General features: G+C 35.1%; 3 protein-coding genes across 6 annotated transcripts; 2 read left to right on the top strand and 1 right to left on the bottom strand.

The window, feature by feature from the left end:
- Positions 1-688: 688 nt before the first annotated feature.
- Positions 689-2,332, top strand: LOC141712182 (aquaporin TIP3-1-like). The gene is made up of 3 exons (XM_074515017.1): positions 689-935; positions 1,379-1,629; positions 1,714-2,332. Exons 1-3 carry the CDS (start codon positions 806-808, stop codon positions 2,110-2,112), a joined length of 780 nt encoding a protein of 259 aa, XP_074371118.1. The 5' UTR covers positions 689-805; the 3' UTR covers positions 2,113-2,332.
- Positions 2,333-2,486: 154 nt separating this feature from the next.
- Positions 2,487-6,490, top strand: LOC141712180 (alpha-galactosidase-like). 3 transcript variants are annotated; one of them, XM_074515015.1, is made up of 16 exons: positions 2,487-2,805; positions 3,411-3,504; positions 3,628-3,686; positions 3,866-3,922; positions 3,999-4,033; positions 4,126-4,229; positions 4,359-4,434; positions 4,524-4,582; positions 4,677-4,742; positions 4,872-4,955; positions 5,049-5,113; positions 5,218-5,300; positions 5,412-5,502; positions 5,582-5,631; positions 5,711-5,851; positions 6,306-6,490. In XM_074515015.1, the coding sequence occupies exons 1-16, from the start codon at positions 2,763-2,765 to the stop codon at positions 6,390-6,392; spliced, it is 1,194 nt and encodes a 397-aa protein (XP_074371116.1). In that variant the 5' UTR covers positions 2,487-2,762; the 3' UTR covers positions 6,393-6,490. The 3 variants fall into 3 exon arrangements, with proteins under 3 accessions (XP_074371116.1, XP_074371117.1, XP_074371115.1); XM_074515016.1 differs by having other exon boundaries at positions 3,406-3,504; positions 6,306-6,487; XM_074515014.1 differs by lacking the exon at positions 2,487-2,805 and having other exon boundaries at positions 2,829-3,504; positions 6,306-6,489.
- A 1,326-nt stretch (positions 6,491-7,816) lies between these two features.
- On the bottom strand, positions 7,817-20,108 carry LOC141712179 (uncharacterized). Of its 2 annotated transcripts, XR_012571537.1 has the most exons (8): positions 19,668-20,108; positions 15,627-15,862; positions 13,957-14,635; positions 13,133-13,496; positions 11,685-11,779; positions 11,169-11,363; positions 9,931-10,737; positions 7,817-8,075 (listed from the first exon to the last, which is right to left on the bottom strand). XR_012571537.1 is itself a non-coding variant. In XM_074515013.1 (7 exons), exons 1-7 carry the CDS (start codon positions 19,842-19,844, stop codon positions 10,051-10,053), a joined length of 2,433 nt encoding a protein of 810 aa, XP_074371114.1. In that variant the 5' UTR covers positions 19,845-20,108; the 3' UTR covers positions 9,781-10,050. The 2 variants fall into 2 exon arrangements, 1 of the variants encoding a protein (XP_074371114.1); XM_074515013.1 differs by lacking the exon at positions 7,817-8,075 and having other exon boundaries at positions 9,781-10,737.
- Positions 20,109-22,115: the final 2,007 nt, after the last annotated feature.

Genomic DNA, 22,115 nt, shown 5'->3' with positions numbered 1-22,115 from the left:
CATTTGAATGTAATTACTTGTTTTAATATAGTGTTAACCAATTCTTTTAAAAGTTTTTTATGTTCCTGACAAAACACTCTATGCAAATATGATGGTCAGAATCAGATTAATCTTCCTTATTATGATAAGAAGAGTACATACTGGCACTGCAAATTTACGTGTTATTTTGCATCTTTATTTATGTATAGTAGTAACACGAGAGTGATAATTTTTACATAAACTTGGCAAAGTATATGTAGTGAAATCAGCAAATACCACAAAGGCGAACTAGATTGTACTTGATTTCAAAGAAGATTGTTGAGTCCTCGTCTTAGGAGACAGAAGAGAGAGATTTCTGTATGATAGTAAAATTGTTCGAACCTTAAGAAACTACCATTCTACTAAACTAAAACTGAGACGTCCCAATTTCTCCTAGATATGATGTTGCTGGGAAGCTTCGTACACTATACGAGTATTCGACTTTCAGATTGAAGCTAAAGAATTTTTAAAAAAATGTAGAAAAAAGAAGCAAAAGCCAACACAGAGACATACGTGTCATATCTCATGCACTTCATAATTCATGTTAATCCAAAACCCCATGCATGCACTTTTGTCCATTTCCTCAGTTTTTCTTATGTATGCATCATCCATTCATCCTTATCTTCCCCTGAAACCCGTAGTCTTCACCTATATACCGTCTACATGCCCCAAAATAAATTGGTAAATACAAAATTGGTACTTATATTTCTCTTCTGTTGGTTTACATATTTATTATACTGTAGCTAAAACTTTAAAGGGAACAATAAGAAGAAGCTAAGTAAACAATATGCCTCGAGTATATGCAGTAAGGGGGCCAGAAGATGAGGCACAGTCTAACACCGTTAGAGCTGCTTTGGCTGAATTTCTGTCTACCTTCATCTTTGTCTTTGCTGGTGAAGGCTCCGTTCTTGCTCTAGGTACATAATCTTACAAGCACACGCGGCCTTTCTTGCTCTAGCTTCTTCGTCTTTTCATTTTTTTTTATTTGAACCTGACGAGGGTCTCAGTTTTTCTCGATTAGTTCAATCTTCTTATTCGAACAAAAATAACTTAAATTTAGTGTTTGAACCTAAATTAACAAGATATCCTTGTTAGTAGAAACCCCTAACTGGATTTTATACTTTTAATTCTGCCCTCACTCGCACCATATAAACAAAGGCGTTTAGTCTGCAGTTTGACTATATTGGAGGTACAAAACCTGAGATCTCCCCTGAAAAAATGATATGATACTGTGTTAAGTTCTTAACTCTTCTAAAATCCTAAAGTGTTAGCAGAATGCACTAAATAGATTTTTTTACTTTTCAACAACATAATTTTGTATATGGATGTTGTACTGAACTTATTGTATAATTACTTGTAGATAAGATGTACAGGGACAAAGGTCTGGGAGCTGCAAGTCTGGTTATGATTGCACTTGCACATGCCTTATCCCTCTCTGCTGCAGTGGCTTCTGCTGCCAACACTTCAGGTGGCCATGTAAACCCTGCCGTGACATTTGGCGCATTGGTAGGGGGAAGAATCTCTTTAATGCGTGCTGTTTTATACTGGGTTGGTCAGCTGTTAGGTGCTGTGGTTGCATCCCTCTTGCTCAGGTTCTCTACTAATGGCATGGTAATACTTAACGTCGTTCAACATAGATCTTTTTCCTTTTACAGTTGTCTATTTTATTAGTTACTAATCATGAGTTTTTTTCAGAGACCACTTGGATTCGAGGTGGCTGCAGGTGTGGGGAACTTCAATGCATTGCTGATGGAAATTATACTAACATTTGGTCTTGTTTACACTGTGTTTGCGACTGCTATTGATCCAAAAAGAGGTCATTTGGGGACAATTGCACCGCTTGCAATTGGATTGGTACTTGGGGCAAATGTGCTGGTCGGGGGGCCTTATTCAGGTGCATCCATGAATCCAGCAAGGGCATTTGGACCGGCTTTGGTAGGGTGGAGGTGGAACAACCACTGGATCTACTGGCTCGGTCCATTCATTGGTGCAGCATTGTCTGGTTTGATATATGAGTTCGGGATCATAGAATCAGAGGCTCTCCCGCACCATACTCAATCCCATCACCAGCCCTTGACTCCAGAGGATTACTAGGTTGTTTAATATCGTTCAAGTTTGTTCTTGGTGCTCTCTTTTAAAGTGCTGTGTTAATAAAGTCTGTTGATTCAGACAAGTTGTGTATTGTGGACTCATTTGCAGTGATTTGTTCAGACCTTTTGTTGTTCGTGTTGAATTCGTTCCAGTGTAAAATAAAAGCAGTTACCAAGCTGTAACTGCTACACATGATGTGTTTTCTTGTGATTTACGTTGTTCATCCTACATTGAGGTTTGACCTGATTCACAGGATTTGCAATCTATGAAAAGTATCACTGTTGCACTTCAAGTAAATTAGAAAATGAAGTGCAACCTTCGGCTCTTTCACCTTAAAAAATTTGTTTCATATTGACTTGTCTGAGTCACATTGATTAATGACTCGGAACTCTTTATGTTAGTCCTCACAAATTCACTCAGAACTAACTAGTGAAAGACTGAAAGTATCACTAACCTTCCTGAAAGATCTAGTTGTTAGGTGTCAAAGTAGAGGCAATATGTGATACTTGTTGACTAATTGACTGGCAGCTTGTTTTTGTTTTTCAAGGAACTAGTAGCTTAATTTGAGGGGGGAAATCATTGTGATGCCGCTGTTCTACTAATTCTTTACTTGTTTAGTTCAAATCTGGAGTATACCTGGGCAAGGGCAGATTATGTTCCATTCGACATCTCCCCGTGCTAAGGGATGGCAAACAGGCAAGTCGATTGTTATTTAAACATAACTCAAACTCCTGAACCTCACAAAATAGAGTTCATATAAATTCATTCAGAACTGGATGCATGAAAGGTCAGTCGGATCAGTTTAATATGCAATCACTAATTGCGTTCGGCGCACGTCTTTTTTTTTTTTTGCTAAATAGCGCACGTCTTTTTTATTATGGCAATTTTCAAATGAATGAGATAAGTATGTTTGAATTTTTGTAATGTAGAGTACAAAGGAACGGCTGCACGTGTAATAGATGATGAAATAGCTTAGCTATTGTTATATTGTACATGCAAATACTTCCAGCCAAAACATTGATCATAGATGCATTAAATTAACACTTCTCTTTCTCTTGTTTTGATCTTCCAAGTTTTCTAAGCCTTTTAAACAATGCCTGAGTTTGTGCTTTTTAGCTTGTCCCAATCTACTGTTCTCTCTATATAAAGATTAGAGTCTCTGAGTAAAATCTACTTTAACTATTCGATTAGAGAAAATATTTAGTTTACGATGGGTTGTCGTAAATCTTCAGCTTCTTCAGCATTACTTGTGATCAATATGAGCCTTTTTCTGATATTTTCAATCAACAATATTAGTGAAGTTGAAGCTTCTAGGCTGATGAAGAAGACGACGATGGGTGATCAGTCCCGGAGGAAGCTTCTCAAAAATGGAATTGCCCTTACTCCTCAAATGGGGTGATAATTTCTCTCTCTCTCGAATTTAAGATACATGCATATAGGGATGTACAGATAAATGATACAAACGTTTTTTATACAGATTTGTTCTAAATGTTATTCCTTTTTCTGCCTAATAACCAGGTGGAATAGCTGGAACCATTTTCACTGTAATATTGAAGAACAAATGATCAGACAGACAGGTAATACAGCAAGGATTGTGTTTAACTACAGATTTAGTGAATTCCAACAGAATTGTAGGCAAAGATAGTTTGCAGAGGAACGTGTCCTGTATAGTATTCTTCAATGAACATAACTTTTTCAATTTTAGTTCTTATTATTTGGAGAAATAATTAGTTCTAACAAGAATATATTATGACAGCGGATGCAATGGCATCAACAGGACTTGCTGCACTTGGTTACGAATACATAAATTTAGGTGAGTAAGTTAGATATGAATGATGGTAATAATTCTCTTGATAAATATGATTATCTGATATTTCAATTCATCTTAGATGATTGTTGGGCTGAACTTAATAGAGATTCTCAGGTTAGTTCTTCAATTCTGTGAGTGAACTTGTACAGGATCAGACTCTGCTTTATTTGAGCTCAGTTTGTGAAGCTAAAATCTTGATTTCACAGGGAAATTTGGTGCCTCATAAAACAAAATTTCCTTCCGGAATCAAAGCACTTGCAGATTATGTTCACAGCAAAGGCTTGAAGCTCGGAATTTACTCTGATGCTGGGTATTATTATGATCCATCATATTAATCTACTAAATTTAACCGGAAACATGTGTGCACGCACATAAAAAATATCAATAATAAGATAGAGTTGTTTTTGCATTATTAAATTTTCTGAATGTTATTCTTCAGGACTCAAACATGTAGCAAAACTATGCCTGGGTCACTGGGCTTTGAGGAACAAGATGCAAAGACTTTTGCTTCATGGGTATGCATACATAATTTATGTACATAAAATGATCAAGTAATGATTCTAAGCCACTCCTGGATTCAAATTTATTCATAAATTATATGCAGGGAATTGATTATCTGAAGTATGATAACTGCAATAACAATAACATAGATGCTAAACAGAGGTAATTAAACACAACATTTTCCATATAATGTACAAGGGAAATCAATCAAATTTTGTCTTGACTATATACATTATATTGGCTGAAACATATAAAGGTACCCCATAATGTCTAAAGCTTTGCTGGATTCTGGAAGATCCATCTTTTATTCCCTATGTGAATGGTGAGTTACGGATTCTTCAGTAGTTACGTAGTTGCTCTTTAGAATGCATTTCCAATTGATTTTGTATCCATTTTTTTTCCTTTAAGCATGCATTTATTTAATATTTTTCATATGTTTGATTACATGAAGGGGCCAAGAGGACCCTGCTACATGGGCACCAGCCTTTGGAAACAGTTGGAGAACTACCGGAGATATATCTGATGGTTGGGATAGGTAACTAGATATTTTATTGATATACATATTTTGTTTTGTTTTGTTTTATCGAGTTAAATATGTTTATATCTTGTTCTTGGTTAAATAATGTAGCATGACTTCAAGGGCAGATCAAAATGACGGATGGGCATCCTATGCTGGCCCTGGTGGATGGAATGGTAAGGAAATATACAAGTTCAGTTTTAGTACCTTAGCTGCTTGCTTGCAATTTTATAGAAATATAAATATCGACAATATTGAATGTCCTAATCCGGTGATACAGATCCTGACATGTTGGAAGTTGGAAATGGAGGAATGACAGTTGCAGAATATCGATCTCATTTCAGCATATGGGCATTAGCCAAGGTATCTATAGAATTTGGGAGATAATCATACAGTGTACATAAAATATACATAATTTTTGCTCATGTTGTTGTATATGTGTACTTAACTGCGCGGTTTATATAAATTATACAGGCTCCTCTGCTGATAGGATGTGATCTTACAGCAATGGACAAAGATACACTGGAAATACTTAGCAATAAAGAGGTTATTGATGTCAACCAAGGTGATTGTTTAAGTATCTATTATTCCCTAAATTATTTGGCCTACTGTCAATTGATAATCTGTGTTAAATCTGAGTACAGATGGACTTGGAACTCAAGGGAAAAAAGTTAAGGCTGATGGAGATTCAGAGGTTATTATCTTGTTTAGATATTATTCTTTTTTTTTTGTAATTACAAGTCAAAATCATTAATAATAGAAAATTGAGGCAGGTTTGGGCTGGTCCGCTCAGTGGTAACAAAGTAGCAGTGGTGCTTTGGAACAGAGGATCTTCAACAACTAATATAACTGCTTATTGGTCTGATTTAGGTCTTAATCCATCAACTGTTGTTGCTGCACGTGACTTATGGGCGGTAAGATAATAAGATTTTCTTTGTCTAAATTTTTTAGGAGTAATATTCATCTACTTTCACCTATATGCCAAGAATCAAGAGATACTGATAAATAACGAGTAACCAAAAGATATGTGAAATCGTTCAAACTGTAAATAGCTGCACTTGAACAAACCTGGCAACATGATCTTCAAGGTAGAATCTGCAAATGATACATTCTAAATGGCTCAGCTTCACTGTATTGTGTATATAAGGCTATAGAGAACGCACTTCCATGTATTCGTAACAAAAATCCTGCAATTTTCGCACCATAGTATATCACCATGATTTGATATGTTGTAACAAACTGTTGCTGTGAAAGAGGACCAATGCACATATACACTTGTAATTGTATTGTAAATTTGTAATACATGTACATATACATGTTTAAATAAGCTTGTTTTAACAAAAAGTTTGAATGGTGATGAAACTACAGCACCAGACTGAGAGCTCAGTGAAGGGTCAACTATCTGCTAGTGTGGACTCCCATGATTGCAAGATGTTTGTACTTACTCCTGCTTAACCACATTGGAACAAAACATTAAAGAAGATGATGATTGAGATATCTTAATACAAAATGTGTATCTGAGAATTGCAATCTTAATGCTTTGAAATTTAAATATAATCAAGGTTGCAGGTTACTTCTTTTCAAAGTTCAAGTCAATGATTTAGCGTTTATAAATTATAAGAAAAAACTAAGTATACGAGAAATAATGATATAAGATCTTACCTGCATATATATCAAAACCAATTATCACAATCAATTTTATCATTGACATAAAAAATTACAAAATCCACTATCTCACGCCCTTCTCCGACTATATCCACACCTCTCAAACTTTTAAAAAAAAATTGCGCGTTTACAAGAACGATCTCCTTCACATCTCTCAATTCCAACAAAATATCATATTTCGTTTGTGGACATTCATCAAATACATTATCAACGTGATTGGGTTCATAACGATGAATCACGTTGTCCTCTTCTTTACTCTCAACGTGCATCTTGTACGGGTTCATAATGATGAATCACGTTATCCTTTTTTTTACTCTTAATATGCATCTTGTACTCATGGCGATAAGAACATATATATCCTCAAAATCTCATCTGCATATTTTAACTGATATTTTTCTTTGTCACCGCCTCTGAAGAACAAATCTTTCCCGTCGTTTAGAACTGCCACCATCTTAATCGGTAGGTTTTCTGGAATACCCATGACATTGAAAAATTTATCAACATCAATTTTCAATGAAAAAGTTCATCGACTCCTAGAGACCCATAAAATAATGGTATATCATCATTTTTAATTTATTGAGTCGATTACCCATATTTGACTTCGAGCCAGAATTCTCACCAACATGATATTTCCTATCTCGAGGAACTCGATTCTCATCTCCACTTTCGTCCGTCAACGTAATCTTCTGGTGTGTCAAAACTTTGAGAGTCGCGGTAAAAGTCGCTATAACCACTACAAGATATTTTTGGTAATTCATTCTCCCACAATAGATCAACTAATGAAAATACTAGATAAATAATGCTCTGATGGCAACTGACGTAGCATGAAAATGTAGGGGGAAAAAGCGTTAATCCTCGCAAGTACTCTTACAGAAAAAAAACTTTAAACCAGTCAATCCTTCAAACAACAAAGATAAGAGAAAACTATTAGATTTTTAACTTTAATAAAAGATTCTCATCTGTAACATTATAAGATTATTAATTTAAGGATAGAAAACACTAAAAATAATATAAAAATAAATCCTAACTAAAAATAAATAATAATTAAAATAGCCTGATCATGTAGTAGTGAGTATGAGCATGCAATATCTCGAATCTTAATACTCACGGGTTGTGACGCCCTCAATCTCGGGGTTAGGAAATGAGGACTCACACACCTCTAATCTAATAATTAAATATGCATAAACCCCGATTAACTACTAACAGAATCAACAGGATAAAGTATGAGACAAGATCACAACTACCAATCATAAAATATAACTTACAAACCCAAAATATTATTGAATAATCAATATCGATTCTGGCTGGGAACCGACAGATAACCCATTGTATCTTTTAATACTTCTTTCTAGGCGTGAGCTCACTCATAATTACCACTACCTGCTCTGGCAACCGGAAACCCTCAACATGGTAGGGACCACCAAGTATGCTCTTACGAGCAGTGCGGCTAAGTCTGCTCATCTTCCTGCTTAACTGCCATGGTTAGATTAAAACAAAACAAATGAGTATACAACTCAGCAAGTAACTATATAGCAGTTCTACAATATCCAATCACAATATGCTTTACCAAACTCAGGACATTCTACTTTATTCGATCTAGGTGGCAGATTTTCAGCTTTTGGGTTAAGGAAAGGTTTTTGAAGAATAGTATGGGGCTTTCAAGGAACAAGGCTCAAAGTAGGACAAAAGCCGACATTCATCACAAATCATTAAAGGATCATAATAGATCTTTCGATAGAGGAAAGCAACATTATTTCAATATATAGAATCAATCTTATAATCAACAATTTCAAGAATCAGGGTTCTCGAGTTTTAAACTTCACGATAACATAATCAACTCTTTTCAAAACAATAAAAACCATTTTCATTTTCAAACATCAATTTACTGAACAAAAAGTTTCAGTTCCCTTTTTAAATAATCAATTAGAACCCTTGATTGGATCACTTATCTTTCCATTTCATTATGTACGGGTGATCAGCCCGTACCGACCTCCATCCGGTCTTTAAGGTACCAATCGGCATAATTTCAGCCTTAAGTTGGACTAGCCCCGCTAGCCTCTTACCATGACTGGACTAGTCTCACTAGCCTCTTACGTCCCAATCCAATCCATCAGGAATTCATTTGGAAAACCTTGAGTTGGAAAAACAAATAGGTTTTCTAAAATCCATTTTTATCATTACCAAACATTTGAAATCATTCGGACTCTTTCGAGTCGAAACTCATTCTTAATTCAGATTTTAAGGAAACAAAGTTCAGGGAGTGATTCAAAGGTACGCAAGGAACAATTCATAAGAATTCTATATCAGGGATAACAAAGCACTTAAGTTAGAAGGATCAACATTTATTTAGGGATCAATAGGGTGATCAAGAGAAACATGGTATCATTTTGCAAGCTTCTGTACAAACAAGGTTTGATGAATGGTGATAAAACTACAGCACCAGACTGAGAGCTCAGTGAAGGGTCAACTATCTGCTAGTGTGGACTCCCATGATTGCAAGACGTTTGTACTTACTCCTGCTTAAGCACGAAGATGGTCTTGTCCAACAGAAGAGACAATCTTTGAGATATTTTATTGCAAAAACTGTATCAGAGAAAATAGTTGAACTTGCAATCTTAATGCTCTAAACTTTAATAATTAACATTGCAGGTTACTTTCGCCCATGTCAATGATCTAGCATTTATAAATTGCAACTAAAGTATACTACTATCTAAAACCTAGGCTATTCGTTAACTGTTAAGCATTAATTTAACCAAACGAAATCTCGTTTCTGACTTCAACAACTTTTGCGATATATAATGGATACAAGGACATGTTTCTTTGGTCTATATCTTGTAAAGAACTAAAATTTTGATCTTCTTTAATAACTTATAAAAAGATCTCTAATCTCTCAGTTGTACTGCGCACTGTAATCATGCCACATATTATAAGTTTGTTTCACCAATATAAAGTGAGGCTGGATTTCACAACAGAAACTAGAATATAAGTATAAACTATGTAGATTGAAAGGCTAAAATGAATAAAATTATTCGAAATGGATCAGATTACAACTATAGTGTGTAAAACTGGATTATGTACATTGAAAAAGAGATTATGCTTCATTTGGGTAGCACTAAGGGTCACAATAGGAAAACATGCTAGCTAGCTATCTTTTATCAGGTGCACAAAAAGATCAATATGCTAAAGCTAATCTTCTTTTAAAATAATTGATTTCTGTGTAACGAGAATTCTATAAAACACAATAGTATATACAGGTTTGACTCGGACTGTAAGATGATATACCAGTTGCAGAATCAATAACTAAAACTTCTGATGCATCTTTACTAACCTTTGCCTAATGTCTTGAATTTTGGGTGGGATACCTTGATCACTTTAATTCAGACGATTATGGAACTGTATATATGTTTCTTAACTGTGTTCTAAAATTCCTCCAGCATCTTATAAGATTTTACTGAAACACGCCTTTATCAGGCCCACGCATCCTCTGTACAATGTTTCTACCTTTCTCTTCTATGTGACGTCTCCGTTCTTCAAATTTGTCCCCCATCTTCTTTCCCAAACCAAGCATCTTTGCCCGCGTACTCCCCATTCTTTTTGGCCTCGCGTCATCTCCCAGCATTGAATGAGTCTCTTCATCACTTATACTTACTGACCGAGATGATAACTCACTTAAACTCGCTGACCGAGCTGGTGACTGAACTTCTCGTTTTGGTTCTTCCCTCTCCACATGCTCTTCTTCTATCGACCAGGGAGTGGGTTCTGCTTCACCTATCCCTAACAATGGGGTTTTTAATTCTTGCAGAAGATTTTCATGAAGGGGTGACTGATTATTAGAATTTGATGACGTTGACCAGGATTTCTTAGTTTGCAGTTGTAGACCTTCTAATTCGTCAACCTTGTTTTCATTATATTCTTCCTTGCTGTGGGGTTCCCTCTTGGATCCACTTAATTGTGCGGCGTCCTTCTGTTGAGAGCTTGGTGCTTCATGTAAGGTTGTGGAATCACTGCTAGATTCTTGATTTACCCAAATAAATGGAGCCGCTTGCCTCGGAATCCAGTCATCTTTTTCAGCTGTCATAAATGGGATGTTTACATTTTCAAAGTTGGGGAGTACCATAGTTTCACGAATGGCTGCCTGAATCAATGTCAAACGACAAAAGCCTTAACAAATTGATATGAATAAGTAACCTGTCAATCTACAGCAACAAATCTATAAAAGCACAGGTATAACACAATTTCATTAAAAGAAACAAAATTTACAGAGCACATGCATTGTAAAACTAATCACACGACAACATAAATTTATCTAGAATCTGAGGGCTGGAGGTCAGAAAAGGTCCAACAGAATTCTCGCCTTTCTCACACTAATTAAAACAGATGAAAAGAACTGACAAAAAAAACAGATGAACAGAGGATCAAAGAAACTTTGAAGGCAACTTCCATTTGCTATTTCAAGACAACTTACAGGGGACTAAGAACATCGCAAGCGGCAATATCAAATCACATTTTAAACATAAGGGAAATTAATAAACTCTTTGACAGTTTGGCATGATAAAGTAACCTGACCTTAAATCGATTGATCAGGAATAGAGCAATATGTCCACTTGTGATCTTGTGCTCCCCGACAGAAGACTCCAAGTTCAAATCAATATCAGGCATTGATGTGAATGCAAGCCATATTTGATCAGATGGAGGAGCTCTTATCTCCAACCTCAAAATTCCTCGAAGAGATGCTACCCTTATTCCAAGAGAGAGAGGCACCTTCAGTTGTGTAGTATATCACTTAGTAAGTTAAAAATACTGTAAAAGTGAAACAATAGGAAATTTTGACATGATTTCACATGGCACCTAAATGATTATAAAGAATATAGGCCTCTATACGTCAAAATCATAATAAGTATATACCCTAACTAAACTGAACCAAGTCCCTTACAAATTTCATGGGAGATCAACAATAAGATATCCTCAAGGCTCAAAAATGAACAGGAAATATTCACATTTATTCATGCACACAACTGGGTAATATCATCTCTATATCATGAGAGAGAGAGAGAGAGAGAGAGAGAGAGAGAGAGAGCTAACTTGTGAAACTTGTTTGGCAACAGTATTTTTAATTGATTTCCACTTAGATGCATAAGCTGATCCATGTGAAGAGCTCTTGAAACTTTTGGTCTTTCCTGGCACGATATAGAAGGGTATAATGTCAAGTAAAAAAATTTTGTATTTCGAAGATACTATATTTATATTGCGAAGGTTTTTATGTTAAAAATGAAACAGTAGTGAGATTAACAATCTAACGTTCACCTATCCAAAAAACAATATAATATTCTGATTTTTAAGCTTAGGAACTTTGGGAAACTATATTAGCATATAATGAGCATGTATATATAATATAAGCAACCATGCAGTAAAATCCGACAGTCTCATTGCACGAGTTTCATGTGTTACATGCAACAAAACTATCAGTTAATAACAGATTTACAGTACATAAACTGTCTGTGTTTCATTAATATATTTGTAGTCAAACAGAGATTTCAAATTTGAAAAGATAAAAGTCTAGTGTTTGCAGTTCTATCCATACAGAGCTTATTATTTATTGTTACTAAACATCTAATCGCCTACCAAAATAAGATACCCAGAGTAACCTTATAAATAATTATAAGAAGAGTGGGCCGAGCTTCACAACAGACTGCTAGTTCAGCCTATTGTATTGAACTATGTGTGGACATTAATCATTACATAGCCTTCTCATAGTTCTTAGCTGATATTTCTATGTTTCACAAATGTCATGTTAAGAAAAATTTTGAATGCTGCTGCAAGACTACAGGCGACAACCTCAATTATTTCATATGTTACTCCAATACCAATATTACAATAAGGAGGGATTCAAGTATTACTAAAACCACGAAATATTATATGAATACCGGAAGAGATAAGAACACAAGAGAATATGAGGATTACTTACTAGGAAAAAGTATGGATCATTACTTCACAAAACCAAGGATCATTCATTCAGCTTCCCTTGGTTTTTTGAATAGGGAAAATTCACACTGTTGTGATATTTGATATGAGAGCTGCATTCTTTCTAGCATTTTATAAATCCTAAAATCAGACCCCTCAGTTATATTATTAAAGATCTCTAAAAAAAAGAAACAGTAGATCCTTATATAGCCTTGTACAGTGACTAAAAATTAGGAAATCGCCTAATGTTAGTACTCTTGAATAATATATAATCCATTTAAGGCCTTCCTCTAACACCGTAAGGTTTTAGATTAGCTGTTTGAGTCCTCCCAAACCCATATGTTCAATTTAATTGTTTGTTGTCTGTTTAGTTCTCTCTGCTATATATTTGTTCAACGTACAATTAAGAGGGAGTGTTAAATAATATGTTTCAACTCGTTTTACTGTGGGTAGACTTTCTGTCCCACTGCCCACCAACAGTATTTTTTTATATTTTTTGCTGATAATTCTTTGTATTAAAAAAACATGAATAGTCCCAAAATTTGCGAGAAAACAATCATGGAACCAACCGATTTTAGGTTTTTCTTCATTTTTAGCTTCCATTTTCTCAGATGTCTCTTCAGAAAGCTCCAACTGGTTTCTATAGTGCTCAATACCCTCTAGAAGATCTGATGCGACTTCATCCACAGAGGTCATTTCTGAATTTGGAGTCATGCTTTTTGAAATATCAAGATCACAAACTTCAACCCTTGTTTCAATATCTAACACAGCACCACCACGATATTCAATGTCGACTTCTAATGCCATATTTTTATTCATGTCTGATGGAAGAACCCTCATGCCATGAACATATGGAGGAAGATTCCCAAGATGTATGCCAGTGCACATGACCTCACCTATGTAGCTGGGGGTTCTAACATTGGACAGAGATCTCTGTCACATCAAAGATCAGTATCAGATATAATGTGCATTCAACTTTCTGGGAAAACAAAATAAAATAACATGCAGCATTTTGCACAACAGTGTGATTATAAGAAACATGCACACATTCTTACTTTTGAAAAAGACTTCGAACACAAAAGTCAGCAACCACAGAGACAAAATTTCATGATATTGACCATTTCTTCATTCTCTAACCTCTAAAAGTTTCTGACTAGCCTACCAGACCACCTTAGTAACTAAAATCTATATTAACTCCATTATTCCAAATAAGAAGAAGTTATCAGATGCATAAGCTTGAGATCAGAACACTCTTGCACCTAATCCATTTCTGACTAAACTGAAAACGTAAGAAGCTAATTTAGAAAAAAATAATCGTAATGTTCTATATACAGATACATGCTATGAATGCACTGTTTAAGATCACATCACGGAGCTTCTACAAAAATCAAACCTGAATTCTTGCTTGTACAAAACTTTTTATCATTGAGTTGCTCATAACATCGAAGAATAATCGTGATATTAATATATTCCAACAAAGTGTCCCTTCATCACTAATATGTTTATCATCAGAATCTGCTTCAGAAACTGCAGAGAGACTATTTCTGCTACCTGAGCGAGAAATGGTAGCTGATTCAGCATTCTCATCGACAGAATTGGGTACTTTTCCAACTAGAGGAGGCTTTGAAAATCCGGTTGCTGCAACAGACTCCTGGGGTAGACGAAATTTCTCATTTACACTTTTACCTTCACGTCCTCCAGCAGAACTCCAGTCTGCCTTAATATCTATACCACTCTTAGAAGTCTTTCTGGCAAGCCTCTTAAGGAAGTGGCGAACTTTTGATGAAGAACCGTCAACCTTTATAGACCTATCAATTGACTCGGCACTAAAACCCATTACTGGTTTCAATAATAAAGGATGTTCGGTGTTTAGAGCTGTCAAGTAATTTTGAAACTCCATACGCAACTTGGCAAAAGCCTGAAGATTTTCATCGTTGGTACATGAAGCTATACGGAGTGCCTTACTCCAAGATTCCTTTTCCACAGATGTCTCAAAGTAAATGTATAATCTTTTATCACCATGATATATTGCTGAAGTCTTGCTCTCCACTTTAATCGGGTACTTTTTGGCCCTATAAGAAATACATAGATGACAATTAGAGCTGTGATGTATATATGTCCTGATAATTTTCTGTACACGCCGATCAAGTTGTGAACTCCCCCCCCCCCACCCTCTTCGTAGTGGAAGTTAAGAAAAATAGACAACCATAGGTACAGACTTTTAGAGTCAGTTCACTAATAATTTTTTTTACCTAAAATGATATGCATAACTGTATTAGGAAACCTTTGCATAAATGACAAGTCAGCTAACTATAATTACAAAAGGGGATATGACTATGATGAAAATATATAATTTTAAATTTTTCGGTGAAGTCTACCATACCCGACTTTGATAAACAGGGATATGGAAGAAAAGAGAAGCTGTTAATCTTATATACCACATTACCACTTGTTAGCATCAAAATATGAGACACATGAAAATTTGCAACGGATATGGATATATGGTACATTAAGACCTTAAATGGATGAAACATTAATATATATATAAGCCCGATTGGCCATTTAATCACTGAACTAGTCAATGAAGTAAGGGAACCATGCAAACAATGACCTTTGAATCTGTGATTGAGGCTCCTTAATCCTTGCATTTCAAGGGGGATTACACCCACTAAAGAGAGTTCGCAGATGCTGATACATTTCGAAAACATATAATAAACCGTCTCAAATTTCCTGAGGTACAGTCCAAGCAAAAATGAATAATTGAAATTTTGAGACTAGATATTTTTAGACCAGCCTCAGTACAACTACAAAGGCTTGCAAAAGTTTAAATTAACTAGCTCAAGGCCAATATATGGCCCACGTGCATACACAACAAATGATTTTTAACTTGAATTTATTATTTATTTTGAGTAAGACACATAATGATAATTTGCAACAGATAAGCAAAAATATGAAAAATATAACAGGTTGCTTCAGTGAGGTTTATATACAAGTATGTAAGCAGACTAATCAGTACTAGGACATAGACACATAGTAAAACTAACAAGGACAGACTATATTTACCATTTTCTTGAGGGCAGGTTTGTAGCAGACACAGCTGCTACGGTGCAACCCTTTAACTGGATTTCTGTGCTTGAACCATTTGAGCCTGTTATCAGAAGTAACTGGTCCTTGAGTTTAGCATATTTGCGGACAGGGTTTACTTCCAAGACCTCTATCTTTCTTTTCTGCTCTCTGGATCCTTTGTCATTAATCCAATGTTTTGGGACCTTATCAAAATCTAGAACCCACACAGGCCCCTGAGTCATAGAAAGGCAATTGTCAGTGAAAAAATGAACCTAAAACACTAAGACTGAAGAGTATCATGTTAAACTGTGAACGAACTAGAGACCATCTTGTGCCAGCTTTACTAACTATTTGTGCTTGGAAATATACCATCATGATTTATATTACAGAAAAACAACCAGAATAGTAGTATATAAAAGGAACACCTTCCATAGAATGTTTATTAAAGGCATTCGATTACTCTCCAAGTTATCACCTTTCAATTACCGACTTGCAATTCCTATGATAACAGGCTTGGTCAACATTGATGCAATGTGCAAGCATCTGCAGGGAAACTCTTTTATCTCAAGTATCATTACATGCGATGTGTATGTTTATGTGTTTAACAGTTGGTACTTTCTACTAGGAATAATCATCTCTTTAAATCTATTTACTGAAAATTCAAACTATTAGTATCTTCTGCATGATCATCTAGCATATTATGGTGGACTAAACAAGAACTCGTGGAAAAGGAGTTGTAGAGCACAAAAAATATGGTACATCCACTCTAATTTTTAAGTTAAAGACATAGATTACCATAACTTATATACTGACCATATATACTTCATATCATCATCTTATAGGGAAGGGAATTAATTGGTATTTGCATTCTTTTGCCATATATAAAGGAATTTTGTTGTTTACTGGAAGAATGAAACTCATTGGTTAAATTTTGATCAATCCCTTGGATCATTTACTATGAACCAGATTAATAAGCATAACATTATTGAAAACATCATCATTTGGAAAGTCACCAAGCCACTAAAATTAATTTAAGAAGTTTTATCCAAGAGGACTGGCACATACCGCCCACAATGGATCTATCAAATCACTAGATAAGCAAGAAATTTATCTTGTTAGGTACAAAAGGATTGGAATTTATACGGTAGTGTTGGCCCAATAGATTTAGTCGCCTTCGTCATTCTTCCATGCGGTTAAGATGACACTTTCGGGCCTTCATACTCATTCGTTCAAAACCAAGGGATTTGATAAGTCATTCTTCCATGCGGTTAAGATGACACTTTCGGGCCTTCATACTGATATGTTCAAAACCAAGGGATTTGATATATAAGTCAGGGAAATTCTCAATGTTACCCTCAAAACTGGCTTTTACAAATGGTACACAAAATAGTTTTGGCTTCTGCCCGGTACCCATTCTACTATTATGTCATTCTGTGTAGTACCCCTACCGTTAACCTCATTTACTCAAATGTTATATTTTTGGTATTATTTAGAAAAGTCAAAAGTCAATTCTAGAAGGGCGCCATCGATAATTTCTATTAAATATGTTTTTCATATTTTTTTAATCCTATTATTATGAAAATATCATCTCCAATATGCTTTTATAACTAGATCATGTATATAAAGGGTGCTTGTAACACCCGACTTTTCAGACTATTAATTCTAAATACAAACTTAAATAAAACATATATTTACTAAATAAATCAAAAATTACACAAAAATCAAAGCAGCGGCCAAACTTATAATCAAAATCCTATAATCGGAGACGCGGCTCCACAATTTTCAATAGTCTATATTTGAAATTAACAAGATAACTGTTTACGAGAGGTGATGAGCGTGACTGGAGTGATGAGCGCGAGTGAGTGATGGGTATGTGCTCAAATGAGAACTACTTTATTATTTTAATTTGAAACTGTTCTATTAGATAATACACACATAAATAATTGTTTGTATGCCTAAAATAGAGAAATGAGAAGATGTACTCGGATTGAAACAAATAAGATTCTTTGTTATTTCGTCAAAGATGATACTTGATTTTTAAACCCTAATTACACTCAATTTAATTGTCCCCAATTTTATTCAATCGGTATCCTTCATTTTAACCTAACCCCGACTTTAAAAACTGATATTAAGTCTAATCTGTATATGTTTAAATTTTCAGAATAATAAGTTAAAAAAATCATAATAATATAATTTAAGAGAAATCATTAATGGTACCCTCTTATAATTGACTTTTTCCAAATGATACTTAAAATATAACGTTAACTAACGGAGGTTAACATTTGGGGTACTGCATAGAATGACATAATAGTAAAATGGTACCATCCGGAAGTCAAAACTATTTTGCATGCCATTTGAAAAAGCCAATCATAAAAGGATATCATTAAGAATATCCCTATAATTATGTTATATATTATGTTGTTGCAAGTTGATATGCAATCTACCAATGGGAGTTCCTGGACCTCGGTTATGTTCTTTGAAAAATATAACTTCCCTCTATTCCCTTAAATTTTAAGAGAGGAAGAAGATTTGCAACACCAATTGTGGAACTTGATTATGAAAAATGCCAAGCCATCATAGTGACAATAGTATAAAGTTGATGAATGCATGAATGCAACTACTACATTTTCATATATTTACGTCACTTTCCATTGTCACTATCTCGCGGAATTGATGATTAAGACATGGAGGATTATTAAGATACACATGATATACTCCCGGACGTTTATGTTTTCGGGTTTCAAGAACATAAGAGGGTTGAAACATAAATATCGGGTCGGCCAACTGCCACTGCAATCACCGAAATCACTATGTTTCTCTCCTTGGAAGTCGGAGAATACATGATGAGGAAAAAGACAATGTCATTTGTGCACAATATCGCAAGGATGATTTCACCACTACAGGAAGAGGAATAAGGTGAAGGCAATTTGTGATCACCAAGATTAGTTAAAAGTTAACGATTGGAGACACATAGTGCAGAAGATGACGGAAGATGAAAAACGAAGATTAATCCTTATACGTAAGTCCCATGTGAAAACAACCATAGGCTCAAGTTTGTCTCTTCCAATTTTATTACTTATATTATTATTTATCATTTTCGTTATTATTTACTTTTGTCGCACTATTTTTGTCGTGCACTAACACCGGGGTCTTGGGTCTTCACATAAACAGTCTCGCTACTCTTCGAAATAGAGCATGGTATGCGTACATCTTAGCCCTCCTAGCAGGATAGGATAAACCGGGTATGTTAGGTTTGGCCAAACCGGTACTAAAACCCGTGGTTAAGCTGGTAAGAGGTAAGAAATAAATCTGGAGAAAGTACAACTTCGAGGAAGTATAACATTATTAGAAGACATATATTAATAGAGGATGAAAAAAATACAAAATGTTATTACTTCGATGCCGCTAACTAGAAGCAATACAAACTTTAAAATACACTTCATTGTCATGTCAAGCAAAGTTCAACTACCATTGTCCATTAGGATTAAAAAAATCTATTCATATGCCTATGTGTTAAGATTAACTTTGCCATAACACTCAATTTCATTTTTGAAAGCAACTCATGTAAGTGATCACAAGCCACGGCTTGCACCATTTTTTACCACTTCACAACCGGCAACTTTGGGCTTAAGGTCGTGTTCTTAAACATGACAAATTCCCCTTGCTACAAAAAAACTCGCGGAAATTTGATAACATTCAATATACAAATATATAGTGAAATTCTAATTAGGTAAATCATTTCGAGTCATTTTCGAGTTGTGCCCCATCAGGGCCATATGAACATTGTCACCACTCTTCACTCGGAGAGTTGTTGTCAGATCAAAAACATAGTAACTAAACATTCTTAATACATATAATAACCCAATTTCATAAATTTAAATCAAACCCATAACCAACCATTCTCAGTTACAAATAGTACATACAATAAATTTCTTGCAACCTCATTTAAAAAATGCATAACATATGTAAAAAAACAATATATACACTATATACACAATGACCCATTTATCAAAAAAAAATAAGTAAAAGGTGAAAAACCTGCTTATTGGGGTAAGAGAGATCCAAGTGATCGCCATGAAGTTGTGGCTTAAATTCTTGATCTTTAACTTTCTTTCTATTTAATCTTTTAATCAGAAACAAAAAACCAAGAAATTCAAGTGAAATGATGGAAAGTACACCAAGAAAAAACCCAACAGAGAGAGTGAACAGAACCATAATTTTACTTTGTGGAACACATTTGATTGATTATGAGATAAGGGTAGTATTTGTCGCAATAGGGTGAAATAATTAAGAAAAGAATAGAATTTTGGGTGTGGAAAGAAGTGACAAAGAAGAATAAAGGGGGTGTGGTGGAATGGAATTTGAATTTTCAGGATTTGAGAAACGAAGAAAATAGGGGAAAGTGAAATGGTGGGGACGGGGTTGTTATGGGCCACTTTTCTGATGCTTCAATCCCACCGGTTGTAATTGGGGTTTAGGCAGGGATGGGAACGGATGGTATCGGATTGAGTTTCGTAAAATCTAAATCTCATTTGTTATGTTTCGGTTCGGATCGGGTTCGGGTCTGAATATAAAATATAAATATCCAAATTTGATTAATCGGATTTTTTTGGGTTTTGGGTTAGTTTCGGGTTTAATTCGGGTTTAATTCGGATACTTTAAAAGTAATTAATTAAAAATAAATAAAGTTATATTATTATACAAATATGTTAAGAGAACACATTTTTCAATGTTAAGAATACAAAAATGATACTTAATACTCCCTCCGTTTTCCTTAATTCTTTACATTTGAGGACGGAAGCTCGGCACGCATTTTAATGCTCTTATTAAACGTAGTTGTATAATTTTTTAAAATTTTTTTTTCTTTTAAATAAAAATATAATGTTCAAACTTTTATACAAAAAAAAAGATTTTAAAAATAAATTACGGAAATATACTTTATAGTTGTCTTAAAATGCGTGTCAAGTATTTGGAAAAACGTTAAAGAAATGAGGGGACAGGGGTTGGTGTGATGGCAGAGATCTTACTTTAATAAATGTAGGTTAAAAGTTCTACTCACTCGTGCGTGTGCGTTTGTTTAACTAAAAAGATAGTACACGCGTTTGTTTAACTAAAAAGATAGTACTACGTATATTTAGATAATTTAATATTAGCGTAAAATATAATAAATTTATGAATCGATAATTATCCAACGTCCCGGTTATAACATTAGATTCAAATATTTGATGTATACAAATCAGGTATTATTGTTATAAAATTATGTAAGATAAGAATATGTTATCGTGTTTTTTTCGGGTTTCGGATTCGGATCGGGTTTGGAACGGATTTCGGGTTTTGGGTCGGGTATCGGTTCGGTATACCTAAGATACAAATCCAGATCCAAACTCTTTCGGGTTTAAAAATAAGATCCTGATTCGGATCCAAATATAAAAAATTCGGGTTCGGGTAAATCCAAACGAATCGAAACGGGTCAAGTATCTGTCGGGTCCGGTAAAATTGTCATCCCTAGGTTTAGGTACTCAAACATAGGGCTGATGATCTGCTTGGTCTGGTTTGGATACATTTTTACGACCGAATTGGATTGGATTCGTTTGAAAAAAAATTAATATTATTTGATAGGGAATAAATAAATCCTGATTACGTAGTTAATGTTGTATTAGTTACACATGATTTGGGCTGCAAGGCCCAATAAGAAGATGTATGACATTCAGACCAAAAAGGTCAACACATTGATCATGCCTGATGGACCAGATCAGGTTTGATGGAACAAAGAAGGCCCAAAACCCTGATTATTAATTAATTTCGTAATTAATTAATAAGGGAAAAATCAGCCATTAAGATAAGTCCTGATGGAAATATAAATCTTTGTAGATTGGCCTCCAAGGAACCTTATGGGATAAGGAATCAGCTTCCTACTTCCTAGGACTCCAAAGTCCATTCTAATTCAGAGACTTGACCACCAAGTCTCCTATACCAAGTTCAATTCAAGGGCTCCCAACATCTATATAAGGGGCCTCACCCCACAAATCAGAACTACGTTTTTTGACTTGATCATTGGCAATCAGCAAGGTACGTAGGCATCTTGTTAAGGCAGATTGAGTCACGAAACACAAGAGCAGTCAAATTGAGCCTCGAAGCTCACGTTCCTTAGTAATAAATACAACAATTATACATCTTAATTTTTAATCCATAACATTTGGCGCCATCTGTGGGACAGCACAACAACAACCATGGCGAGAACACGGAGAACAATTAGAGCTCTTGAGGAAGGAATACCATCGCGGACAACCCAAGTGGTTTCGTCAACCGTGGAAATACCTTCTCACTCAACTTATGCAGCTACCCAAGGGGAAGCCCAGATAGGGGCAACTCAACCTCAGCCACAAGGGACGATTCCCTCGGCTATTCAAGGAACGAATCCCCAAGTTCAACAATTACATGCACCTGTGAATTCTCGACCCATTGGGTACGAGTATTCAACTGTTG

Source organism: Apium graveolens, chromosome 3, assembly GCF_009905375.1.
Source record: "Apium graveolens cultivar Ventura chromosome 3, ASM990537v1, whole genome shotgun sequence".
Lineage (NCBI taxonomy): Eukaryota > Viridiplantae > Streptophyta > Magnoliopsida > Apiales > Apiaceae > Apium > Apium graveolens.
Note: the sequence above shows the minus strand (reverse complement) of the source record. Positions and strands in the feature narration are given on the sequence as shown.